The sequence below is a fragment of the Micropterus dolomieu genome, linkage group LG01 (assembly GCF_021292245.1).
Source record: "Micropterus dolomieu isolate WLL.071019.BEF.003 ecotype Adirondacks linkage group LG01, ASM2129224v1, whole genome shotgun sequence".
Lineage (NCBI taxonomy): Eukaryota > Metazoa > Chordata > Actinopteri > Centrarchiformes > Centrarchidae > Micropterus > Micropterus dolomieu.
In genome coordinates this window covers 317,917-331,159 of record NC_060150.1, presented here as the reverse complement: position 1 = coordinate 331,159, position 13,243 = coordinate 317,917, and the positions used below count along the sequence as shown (strand labels likewise).

At 40.1% G+C, this 13,243-nt stretch overlaps 2 protein-coding genes across 2 annotated transcripts in view; one reads left to right on the top strand and one right to left on the bottom strand.

Moving 5' to 3' along the window:
• The window catches only part of LOC123971238 (NLR family CARD domain-containing protein 3-like), a 427,855-nt gene that overhangs the window by 144,596 nt on the left and 270,016 nt on the right, over positions 1–13,243 (bottom strand). The window lies entirely within an intron of this gene.
• LOC123971220 (NACHT, LRR and PYD domains-containing protein 12-like) overlaps positions 1–13,243 on the top strand; it is a 524,333-nt gene that overhangs the window by 378,107 nt on the left and 132,983 nt on the right. The window contains exons 10-11 of the mRNA XM_046049933.1: positions 1,495–1,668; positions 1,959–2,132. Coding sequence (XP_045905889.1) covers positions 1,495–1,668; positions 1,959–2,132 — 348 coding nt within the window. The remainder of the gene's footprint in view (positions 1–1,494; positions 1,669–1,958; positions 2,133–13,243) is intronic.

The window sequence follows — 13,243 nt, the reverse complement described above, 5'->3', positions numbered from 1 at the left end:
ACATGGTGACAGAGGTCAGAGGGTTCACTGACCCACAGAAGGAGGAGTACTTCAGGAAGAGATTCAGAGATGAGGAGCAGGCCAGCAGAATCATCTCCCACATCAAGACATCACGAAGCCTCCACATCATGTGCCACATCCCAGTCTTCTGCTGGATCACTGCTACAGTTCTGGAGGAGGTGTTGAAGACCAGAGAGGGAGGACAGCTGCCCAAGACCCTGACTGAGATGTACATCCACTTCCTGGTGGTTCAGTCCAAACTGAAAATCATCAAGTATGATGGAGGAGCTGAGACAGATCCACACTGGAGTCCAGAGAGCAGGAAGATGATTGAGTCTCTGGGAAAACTGGCTTTTGAGCAGCTGCAGAAAGGAAACCTGATCTTCTATGAATCAGACCTGACAGAGTGTGGCATCGATATCAGAGCAGCCTCAGTGTACTCAGGAGTGTTCACACAGATCTTTAAAGAGGAGAGTGGGCTGTACCAGGACAAGGTGTTCTGCTTCGTCCATCTGAGCGTTCAGGAGTTTCTGGCTGCTCTTCATGTCCATCTGACCTTCATCAACTCTGGAGTCAATCTGCTGGCAGAAGAACAATCAACCTCCTGGCTATGGCCAGGAGTGGCTGCACAGTTCTACCAGAGAGCCGTGGACAAATCCTTACAGAGTTCAAATGGACACCTGGACTTGTTCCTGCGCTTCCTCCTGGGTCTTTCACTGCAGACCAATCAGACTCTCCTACGAGGCCTGCTGACGCAGACAGGACATGGCTCAGAAGCCAATCAGGTGATGGTCAAGTACATCAAGAAGAAGATTGAAGAGACTCCCTCTGCAGAGAAAATCATCAATCTGTTCCACTGTCTGAATGAACTGAAGGAACGTTCTCTAGTGAATCAAATCCAATGGTACCTGAGTTCAGGAAGACTCTCCACATATGAACTCTCTCCTGCTCAGTGGTCAGCTCTGGTCTTCGTCTTACTGTCATCAGAAAAAGATCTGGACGTGTTTGACCTGAAGAAATACTCTGCTTCAGAGGAGGTTCTTCTGAGGCTGCTGCCAGTGGTCAAAGCCTCCAAGAAAGCTCTGTAAGTGGGATTAATTCATCAATAACTACTCTGCTATCTTTCAACTGGAGAAAAAAATAAATGTGTTTTTACTTGTTTCCTTCTTGTTGTCTCTCCAGAATGAGTCTGTGTAACCTCTGAGAGAGAAGCTGTGATCATGTGTGGCCTGTATTTGATTATCATTCAGACTCACACATTGTTCAGCACAACATATGAGCTTTGGCAGAGACGGAAAACCTTTTTCATGTTTTGATATTATGTCATTTTAATTACTGGTTGTCTGTTTATTCCTGATTCAGTCATGATTAGTTTCCACAACTCAAACGTGTTTAAATTAAAACAGCAAAGAAGAGATTATGTACGGTGTAGTGCATCACCAAAATCTCAGATTTAAAAACAAATGTTTGTCTTGTTGATTATTTACTCTCCAGACTGAGCTTCTGTAACCTCTCAGAGCAAAGCTGTGAAACTCTGTCCTCAGTTCTCAGCTCCCAGTCCTCTGGTCTGAGAGAGCTGGACCTGAGTAACAACAACCTGCAGGATTCAGGAGTAAAGCTGCTGTCTGCTGGACTGCAGAGTCCCCACTGTACACTGGAAATCCTGAGGTCAGGATTAATTAACCCACTGAACTGATGACCATCTAAAATCTGATTTACATTGGTGAATAAACAGCTACTCTGTGATTATGTCTGCTGGTATGATTTGTCAAGGACCTTTAATTAAACTTCAGCATTAGTTTCCAGACTATAATCATTTCTAATAATAATAATTTTGTTATTGAATTATGAAATGCCACACATGATTTTAAAGATGTGGCCTAAATTTGTATCTGAAACAAAAAGCACCCGCCTCTTGTCCTCAGATGGTTCCTGAGTGTTGGTTTGTGTGTTTGCAGGCTGTCAGGCTGTCTGATCACAGAGGAAGGCTGTGCTTCTCTGGCTTCCGCTCTGAGCTACAACCCCTCCCATCTGAGAGAGCTGGACCTGAGCTACAATCATCCAGGAGACTCAGGAGTGAAGCTGCTGTCTGCTGGACTGGAGGATCCACACTGGAGCCTGCACACTCTCAGGTATGAAGAGGCCTTGCTGTAGCCACAGACAGTCAGTCTGATAGAGGAGCTTATTTTCGTTAATGGTGAATATGAATGTTTTGTGAACAGTCACACACGTAGGAAGTCCTTTTCCTTTGTTTAGAACAGAAACACTGGTTGAACATAAAAGGAGATCTTTGTGTTGGAGGTCTGCAAGAAGAACACATCAGACACAGAACGGCATAGAGAATCCGGTCGAATAAAAACACCCTTTGCACACTCCTGATCATATATAAAAAAGAAACACAGTTAAAAAAGTCAAAATAAGAAACAATTTAACTACGTAGCCTACTTAACCATGGTAGAAGCACAAATATCCAAAACACCTGAGTGAATAAGCAAAATCTGACAGGCAGAATGCTTTTATTCTGAAATGCTGCATGTGGATATGTAACATTAGCCTGCAGAGAACGAAACGGAACGGGCTCACAGAGAGCTGTTATCTGTAGTAGAAACATACAAAATGACAAATTAATAACATGTTAACAACGTGTAGCTAAACGCTCCACTGCTGAAACACAGTGTGAGTTGACGCCAAACAAAACCGCAAAACACAGCCGCTGCCTGTTTAGGTTTGGCTGGGCCATTATCCCAAATTATCTGAGGTAAAACTTGCACAACTTGGCAAAGATGTGGCTCCAAACATATGCGCAACTTTTCTGTGCTCTACTAGGATCCAGTTATGGTCTCCATCCAGATAAACCTCAACAGATCTGAATCCTCAGCTGGTACTCTGAACTGATGAAACATGGCCTTTATGTTTGATTCATTTTCAATAGCTTCCATGTCATGTGACCCAGGGACTTCAAACCAAAGCTGAATTGTAGCACTACTCTGGACAAATGAGACTATTTCGCTCGTATTTTAGCGCTTTTTCTATTTTCTATTAATATTTTATTAAAAATGTGGATTTATTTTCAATAGGTTCCATGTCATGCAACCCTTACTATTACTAACAAAGTCAAACAGCTTCCCTGTAACCATAGTAACTAATCTCAGTCCTAACACACAGTGTGAGAGTGTTTGGTCAGATGTACGACTTAAGCCTGGTCCCCACCTTCACCAGCTTTTTAAACTTTGTCAAAAAATACTTCATTAACTTTAGAAGAGTTTATTCCAATACAGGACAGATAAACCCGTCCAACATCCCTGCAGGTCGGAGTATTGAGTCAACCCTGTGGTCTGCAGACAGCCTTATATATCCCCTCTGGGCTGGTTTGCCCCCTCCTCTCCTTTTGGTGAACTTCTTTTCCTCTGCTTTTATGCTGCTTACATGTGTTGTTTTACTAATTAACATTGTTTTCCAGCTGTCATTCATTACTGTATTGTTGACTTTCTATATTTTTACACTACTGGATAAGAAATTCACAATTTACATTTCAACTTCAATCTCACCGGGGGGTTTTTAAGTTATGCATGCATAATCTGACACACAATTATATTTCTTAAAGAATTACTACAAGAATAACATGTAGTGCAGTGCCTTTCATTAATGCTTGGTTTCTTATAGTAATCTTGATCTGCTGGCTGTCTTCTACTTTCTGCTTATCATCTTTTTGACGCCTCCTTTTCATCCTCTCTCTGTCGTCTTCTGTTCATCCTCTCTCTGATGTGAAAAGTTAAGCAAGAATTCCTTCAGTAAGTTCACTCAAAGCTCACACAGGCTGTAAGCATCAAAGGTTGGAAGTTGACAATCAAACCCTTAATCAGTAATTAAACATGCAGTCTTAATATCAGCAGACTGACACATCAGCAGTTCATCATGTAGTCATAACAACAGTAGATAACAGCAGACCAAAGCATGCACTTGTCACAGCAGATGTTGAACACCTGCAGCCTCTCCTGCAGTCATAAATCTACAGTAGATAACAGTTGAACAAGGCGTGCATAGTCTCGGTGTCTGCAGCCAATGCTCCCACTCAGGGATCTTAACCACAGTGAGCTTGTTTCTACAGTTCAGCACTTACAGGTAAAGACAAGACACACCTAGGTAAAAAGAAAATGACTAAGAATGATTAATGATTAATACTAATTAAGGATAAGATGATTATAAATTATGAAATAAGAATGATTTTTGATTTTTGACTGCACTTCTCCCCCTGTCTGTGTCCTAGGCATGCTGATCATGCTATTTTAACCCTAACTTGATGTCTATGAAGATTCTCAGTCATCCAGGTCATAGTTATCCAACGAAGGTTAAAATGAAGGGCAACTGGACTGAGCTTCAACCAAGTCCAGTTGCCCTTCATTTTAACCTTCGTTGGAACCCTAACTTGACTTTGTGGAATAAGCTGGTGTCTTCTGTGCTGTGTGCTAGAGACAGGACATTCCTACTGTGATGGACTATATTGATGTATGTTTTGGAACAAGATGTTCACTAATTCTGCTTCTACATTTTCCTTTGCTGCTGTTTTTGATGCTGCCTTGCTGTCTGATTCTGCTCCCAGAGCACACAAAGGAGCTATAGAGTCACACACACACACTCAGAGCTATAGAGTCACACACACACTCAGAGCTATAGAGTCACACACACACTCAGAGCTATAGAGTCACACACACACACACTCAGAGCTATAGAGTCACACACACACAGAGCTGTAGAGTTTTAACACTGTGATCCTAACTTCACACTATAAATGATGACAATGCAGACCACCATCACTGTAGTAATTAATGATAAAAATTTAGACTATAATGCTCTAAAATAATTCCCAACAAGAGGAGAGGTAAAAAGGGAAGCAGTGGATCAAACCACTGTGAGGCTGATGGGGGGGTTCACACATATTGTGTACATGTGTATGAGAGGAATGTAATGTCCATGTTTGATGCTGCTCTGACCCCCCTCCTCCTTTCAGGGTGGAGCCTGCTGGAGTCCGATGGTTGAGACCAGGTCTGAGGAAGTGTAAGTGTGTTTTTCATTTGATTCATGAAAACATTCAACCATCTTCAGACTGTGACGTCACTCATTCAAAGTGCCAATCAGTGAACAGATGATAGATCAATAACTGCAGCTGGATTCTCTCCATCAGATTCCTGTCAACTCACAATCGACACAAACACAGTAAACAGAAGGATCAAACTGTCTGACAACAACAGGAAGGCGACACTTATGAGACAGGTTCAGTCATATCCTGATCATCCAGACAGGTTTGACTGGAGGCCTCAGCTGCTGTGTAGAGATGGTCTGACTGGTCGCTGTTACTGGGAGGTGGAGTGGAAAGGAATTGTTGATATATCAGTGAGTTACAGAGGAATCAGAAGGAGAGGAGACAGAGAAGACTGCAGGTTTGGAAGGAATGATCAGTCCTGGAGTCTGAACTGCTTTGTTGGTGATTACTCTGTCTGGCACAATAAGAGAGAAACAAAGCTCTCATCCTCCTCCTCCTCTTCCTCTTCATTAATTTCCCGCCTCTCCTCCCTCTCCTCCTCCTCCTCCTCCTCCTCTGGTAGAGTAGCAGTGTATGTGGACTGTCCTGCTGGCTCTCTGTCCTTCTACAGAGTCTCCTCTGACACACTGATCCACCTCCACACCTTCAACACCACATTCACTGAACCTCTTTATCCTGGATTTGGGTTCTGGTCTGGTTCCTCAGTGTCCCTGTGTTCTGTGCAGGAGGGGGAGTCTCCTCCTGGTAGAGAACAGATCAGCTGAGTCTGTACAGGATCACAGAAATCTTTCAGCTTCTTGTAATAAATCCATCAATGAACTTTGTACAAAGTGATTCAAAGTGATTGAACAGATTCCTCATTTCCATGTAAACTTCTTCCACTTCCAGTCCTTTAAAGATGTCAGCTCTGATCATTAAATGGTGGAAATGCCGTTGACTTGGACCTTCTGTCATGTGTTGCTTTGAATTCTGGCTCTTGTTCCAATAAAAGCAGAATGTTACTGTGAGTGTGTTTGTTGTCTTTCTCAGCTCAGGACTACTGACAGGATTCAGCTGGAAGATACAGTATATGGCCAAAGGTTTGTGGATGCCGTTGTCCAGAAAGAAATGCTGTTCCCAGTTTGTTCTTTAGTTTTTTACAGCGTAGCACGTGTTCCCTCCTTTCACATAGTGAGAAATTTATTTGAAATTGCAGTCCTCACTGTATTAGGAAGTAGGTTTTGGTCACAATGTTGTAACATTTCAAAGTAAGAGCTACTAGATTAACAGAGACTTAAACACAACACACATTAATGTTGATCCTACAGGGACCTGTGGGAACACCTTTTGGTATATACATATATTTGCATATCTCAGAGCCAAGAAGTGTATAGTACAACTTTTGACTGCCATTTGTTCTTGTGTCTTTGTACTTTAAGGTATTTAAGGAGGAAAAGGCTGCATGTAGAGAGAGTATCTTGTTGACTTTCCAGGTGTCTGTACAGAAAGAATTGATCCATCACATTTTTGACTCCATACTTCTTCTTTGGGAAGAAAGTTTCTTTCTGTACAGACACCTGGAGGGACTTTTGTTTCCTTTGTTTTTTACTGTTTTAGTCTGTTTTCATTCACTGTAATCCCGAACAGTACACTCTAAGAAATAAATCCGTAAAATAACAGAAACAGGACACTTACTGTCATTTAATGGTGTATCTATAGTAAAAAAAAACAGGACACTTTCTGTCATTTAATGGTGTATCTATAGTAAAAAACAGGACACTTTCTGTCATTTAATGGTGTATCTATAGTAAAAAACAGGACACTTTCTGTCATTTAATGGTGTATCTATAGTAAAAAAAACAGGACACTGTCATTTAATGGTGTATCTATAGTAAAAAAAACAGGACACTTTCTGTCATTTAATGGTTTATCTATAGTAAAAAACAGGACACTGTCATTTAATGGTGTATCTATAGTAAAAAAAAACAGGACACTTTCTGTCATTTAATGGTGTATCTATAGTAAAAAACAGGACACTTTCTGTCATTTAATGGTGTATCTATAGTAAAAAAAACAGGACACTGTCATTTAATGGTGTATCTATAGTAAAAAAAACAGGACACTTTCTGTCATTTAATGGTTTATCTATAGTAAAAAAAAACAGGACACTTTCTGTCATTTAATGGTGTATCTATAGTAAAAAAACAGGACACTTTCTGTCATTTAATGGTGTATCTATAGTAAATAAAACAGGACACTATCATTTAATGGTGTATCTATAGTAAAAAACAGGACACTTTCTGTCATTTAATGGTGTATCTATAGTAAAAAAAACAGGACACTTTCTGTCATTTAATGGTGTATCTGTAGTAAAAAAAAACAGGACACTTTCTGTCATTTAATGGTGTATCTATAGTAAAAAACAGGACACTTTCTGTCATTTAATGGTGTATCTATAGTAAAAAACAGGACACTTTCTGTCATTTAATGGTGTATCTATAGTAAAAAAACAGGACACTGTCATTTAATGGTGTATCTATAGTAAAAAACAGGACACTTTCTGTCATTTAATGGTGTATCTATAGCAAAAAACAGGACACTGTCATTTAATGTTGTATCTATAGTAAAAAACAGGACACTGTCATTTAATGGTGTATCTATAGTAAAAAACAGGACACTTTTTGTCATTTAATGGTGTATCTATAGTAAAAAACAGGACACTTTCTGTCATTTAATGGTGTATCTATAGTAAAAAACAGGACACTGTCATTTAATGGTGTATCTATAGTACAAAACAGGACACTTTCTGTCATTTAATGGTGTGTCTATAGTAAAAAAACACAAATGTTAAATAAATCTGTAAAATAACAGAAAATGGACTGGCAGCTCATTACCCAGACTTTGTCCCGTAATTAGAAAATGAAACTTTTCTGTTAATTTATGGTTTACCTACAGTAAAAATAAAACAGATGGATTAAGTCAATATACAGCAAATAGAAATGTTACTTTTCTGTTTGTTAACAGTGTATCTATAATAACTCTTTTGAAAACAATCCAAACAAGTCTTGTGTGATTTAAAAATTGTTTTTTATTTACTTATAGATCTACAACAATTCCATGAAAACTAAAACATAAAGAAAAAAACACCAAAGGGAAAAGTATTATAATTTGTCATCTCTAAATTGTTGCCAGTCTGCTAATTCATGCCACATTACAACAATCACATCCACTGAATAAATTATTGGAAAATGTGCAAGGGTTTTGTCAGTGGAACAGGGATTGGGGCAGGGGGTTTCTTGTCTTCAGGTAAGATGAAGGCTGTACACTCTAATTTAAATGCTCCGTACTTGTATAGCGCCTTTCTAGTCGACCACTCAAAGCGCTTTTACACTACATCTGCATTCACTGAGCCTAAGTGCTCAAACAGAAACTAGCATTCACACTCATTCATACACTGGCGGAACAGCCGCCAGGAGCAAATCGGGGTTCAGTATCTTGCCCAAGGACACTTCGACACGCAAGGGATTGAACTGCCGACCTTCCGATTAACGGCCAACCCGCTCTACCTCCTGAGCCACAGCCGCCCAATTATTTTCCTTTATAAATCTCCATGAAGGAGTTGATAAGATCACTTTAAAATATCACTTTTGCTGCCCAGCCAACTTTTGGTACCTGTGCCTTTTATTATGGAGATGTAGCCAACCAAACCGCTTGCTTTGCAGTAGCACAGGCTGCCAAAACAATCTGATGAATCTGACACAAGAAATAATAACATTTACCTGACGTTTTTATCCAAAGTGACTTACAATTGCTATACATGTCAGAGGTCGCACGCCTCTGGAGCAACTAAGGGTTAAGTGTCTTGCTCAAGGACACAATGGTGGATGCCTCACAGCGGGAATAGAACCCAGGTCACCCAAAAGGCAAGCATCTTATCTATGTTCCATCACCACCCAAATAACACACCAAATGTTAAATTATGTATGCGAGTGTGCAGCCTTTGAAGTCAACAAAATATATTATATATTTTTAAAAACGTAAAACTCTATCAAAGCATCCGAATATCCTTCAAAATAAAAGCACGAGACTATCACTGTATGCCTGGCTTATTGTGAGGCCAGCTTTTATTTCAAAGGCTGCAACGCTGAAACGGAAATAAGGCACAAACAAGCGCCTTTGCTTGATAATTTATCAGTTGTGCGATGTCTCAGTTAATATCTGCCCATATATTTGCCATGATTTAAGTTGTCAAAAAATTAAACATGTTAAATAATCTAAATAACGACAGGATCGACGCCCGGGAGAAAAGAGATTAACATACAATGAACTGCCGATTCTGTCCCCCTCCCTCATCGTTCACCCAGCTTAAACAGTCACACACACATATGGCAGACCTGCCTGCAACAAGCAACAGTTAATTTAACCTTACTAACAAACGTGAATGTTGGATTAGGGTTTTCGCTCACTCAAAATGACCCAGAATTACTTTAAAGGAGAGCCTTCATTAAACGTTCAGCCCCCAAAAAGACACCACTAATGTCGCACATCAACACGTTATCATTAGCTAAACACGTATCAACCACAGCCGGACTATTAACTGTTAACGTTTGCTACTTACAAAACCAAGAAAACTTTAACATTAACTTCCATGACATTTCAAAATTACCTATTACACGCAAAGTGGGGCTGGAGATGAAATTTTTGCTCGTTCACAGCCAGCTCGTTCACATTCAGAGGAGACGGGGCGTTTTTTTTTTTTTAATAGCAGTCAAACTACCACTCCAAATAAAAATACTGACAATCGTTCCGTAAATTCACCCTCTGCCACAAAGAATGGAGAAGGGGGACATAACCAAATAATGGATGATATTTTGCACATACAAAAACAAAACTCACACAAACCTGGTCAGTTTTAAATCTTCTGAGAAAAAGATGGCTCTTTAATCTCCCTAACTAAGCGCTGGTTTCTAACAGTAGCTCATGAACGTTAAGTTAGCTAACGTTAGCCATAGCAAACGGAATTTCAAAACGGTAACCTTATAACATTATGCTGCACACAATGAACCTAGGCAATATAACATTTAAAATAAATAAAACAAATAAAACAGTCACTTGGATAACGTACATTTTTCCAAAAAATTACTTACCGCTGAAGTTGCAAATTCTTTTTTGACATTCAGCTTAACAGTTTAACGTCCGTCTCCTGGCCACGGCAGTTGTTGGAGCAGAGATCAAAGTCCCATAATGCAATTCGAAACGTAAATAAACAGAAATACACTCGTAAATCATGTTCTATGGACAATTTCTGTAAAAATATACATACAACTGTACAACTGTTATAATAAACAGCAGCAGAGTGTACTGCTAACTCATAAGCATTATGGGTGAAGCACTCAAAAACAGCTAAGAAGTTCTCTTAACGGGTGATGCTGATATAGGGGAATTATCACACACGTCACACACGTCACACAGGTGCAACTGCGCATGTTGGATGCAGAAGCTGGATCTGCTGCTGACCGGCAACCGCCTTCAATAGTCAAACGTTAGCTGCAGGTGACCGAAGGGCGGGGTGTAAAAACGGCGCCGTAAAGTCAGACATTCTACCTGCAGCAGCTCACTGTGTATCTAGCGGCAATTGCAAAGAAAAATACCGCGAGACCGGGCAACAGTGCACTTCCAACTTTGTGCAGCCTGAGAAAAGCAACCTGCTCCCGCGAGGGTTTAATGTCATGTGACATGGTGACGTTTTGCAGCGCCGACTAAAGTCGGACACGAATTCAAACCCGCGTGCCTTGTTTTAAGTCCAGCATGCATCACGTTAAGTCAGCGCTGCGTACAAAGGTCTGAAGTTTTACCGAATACCATCAACTCACACTCCTTTTAACACCAACCGCAGACATCTTTGATTACAAACCCTCAGAAGAACTGATTGGAATGAGAACCTAATTAAAAAGGCCCGACTCTGCAGTCATATCAGCTAAGTTGCGCTAAATCACCGACATCACTCGGTTTAGAGTACTTTACTTTAGTACACTTATCTAACAATAGAATAAAGAACAATGTATGAGTCTGAGACGAGCTAGCTTAAATTACTAGCTAACTTAACGTTACCTTTGTTCAGTTGCGTTACGTTGTCTTGATAGTTATTTAACCTGACGTTTAGCTAGCTAGTCCAGTAAGTTTACCTAGGCTATTTCTGTATTTTCACATGTATTTATTTATTCATAAATGTATTCATAAATTTATGTATTTATTTATTTACATGGTTATTTATTTCTATATTTATTTATTTCTGTATTTCCACATTTCCACATTTATTTTTCTCGGTGCCTGTATGCTAACTGAGTGGGGGGTGCCAACATCAGTCTGAAGCAGGATTGGTTGGAGCGATGTGATCGAATCTACTACTACTGCCTTGATTTCACTGGTACAAGGAAGCCTTCTTGGTACTGCTGCTTGAGTAAATTGAAGTTTTTAGTTTTATGTAGCCTGTATGGAGACCTTTGTTCAAGCAACTGCTAATGATTTAAGATCATTAGTGCAGGATTGTGAGAACAATGCGCCCAACGACTATCTCCAGTTTCGTTTGTGCAGAGTAATCGAGGATTTAGTTCAGTGCTGATATGGATGTGGAAGTTGAGGTAGCAGTGCTAGAGAGTCTTCAAGAACTCCTCTGCCAGCTTCACATTCTCTCTGAGACAGAGGAAGTGACAATTGGACGTCCATCGTACCTTTTACCTCCTGATATAATTGAAGATCACCTCCTTTTCGGGCAGACTGCTGGAGAAATTGCACAGTTGTTCGGAGTGTGCGAGAGAACAATTCGTCGAAGAATGACACAATATGGTATATGGTCATTTTAACATTATGTATTTTTTGGTCTGCAATACACTACAATGTTTACAATGCACTATGGTACTGTTTCAGAAAACGGGACTAGTGAAAACTCTGAGTTTGATAATCCTGAGATAGGGAAACTGAGTTTTCAGTTTCATTCACCATGCACTAAGTTAGTGGATCAGACAGAGCACACTTTGCAGGTTAAAAGGTGTCCTTCTGCCTTTTTTGTTGAAACATACAAAACGCAGCGTGGTGTGTTTTATTGGTTTGTTGTTGCTTTGTCTACAGAATCATCTGTCCTTAGCCTGACTGTTAATTTTGCTATGTAGTAAACCAACAGATATTTACGTTTTTACATCTTTTATAAGGGCCACTTGGGGTTGAGCTTGCCGTTATTCCCTCTCTCTGTTACCTATAACCTGCCTGCGTAACACGTAGCATCTGCTGCGCACGGCTGCACGTGAGAGAGGACAACAAACACCGCAGCTGCTGGGCCGTTCATCATAAACTTTGGCTTTAAAACTTCATACAACAAGACCCAAACAAAGAAGCGCTGAACGCAAATAGGTTTGTAACCTGTTCGTTATGAAAAGATGAATCAGCGTTTGTTTACTTGTGGTAATCGATTAACGTAATCATTAACGTCCCGCTGGCTGCTGTCACGTTAATTATTACCATTGGCTGGAAAGAGGTTACAGTTTATTGTTGATCATGTAACCTTACAGTTTAGTTTAATTATAACGTTACACTGGTTTGGGAGTCTGCAGGGTTTGTTGACTTACAGTAGTTTATAAGATGCCGTGAACTGGAATTAAAGAGCAGAATTTGTGAGCCAGAACGTTATTCTTCATTCAAGAACCATGTTTTTTATGTCTATTTAAGATATCTAAGGCTATTATGAATACAATATTAGAAGCTTGATCAAGTTAGATTTCTGTGTAACACTTGCTTAAGCTTACACACAGAGGTGCACGATATAGGTGGTGTAATCCATGACAACCCAGAGTTGAGACCAGGAGGCAGAGTCGCAGTCTAACACACTTCTCTGCCCTTCTTTTTCAGCAGTTACCCACCCAAAACCCTACGCAGAGTCGCAGTCTAACACACTTCTCTGCTCCTCCATTTCAGGAGTTACTTAGTGAAAATCCTATAGTGACGGTGTCTGTCCCCCGACCATCGAAATTATTTAAAAAGGTAAACAGAAGAGGAGCTGTGCATAAAAACCTCATAAAAATTAAAACCACAAGAGCAATAGTGCAAACGAATAGGAGAGTTAAATGTGGACTCTTAAACATCAGATCTCTCTCTTCTAAAGGTGTACTAGTAAATGAACTAATATCAGATTATGATATTGATTTATTTGGTCTTACTGAAACCTGGCTG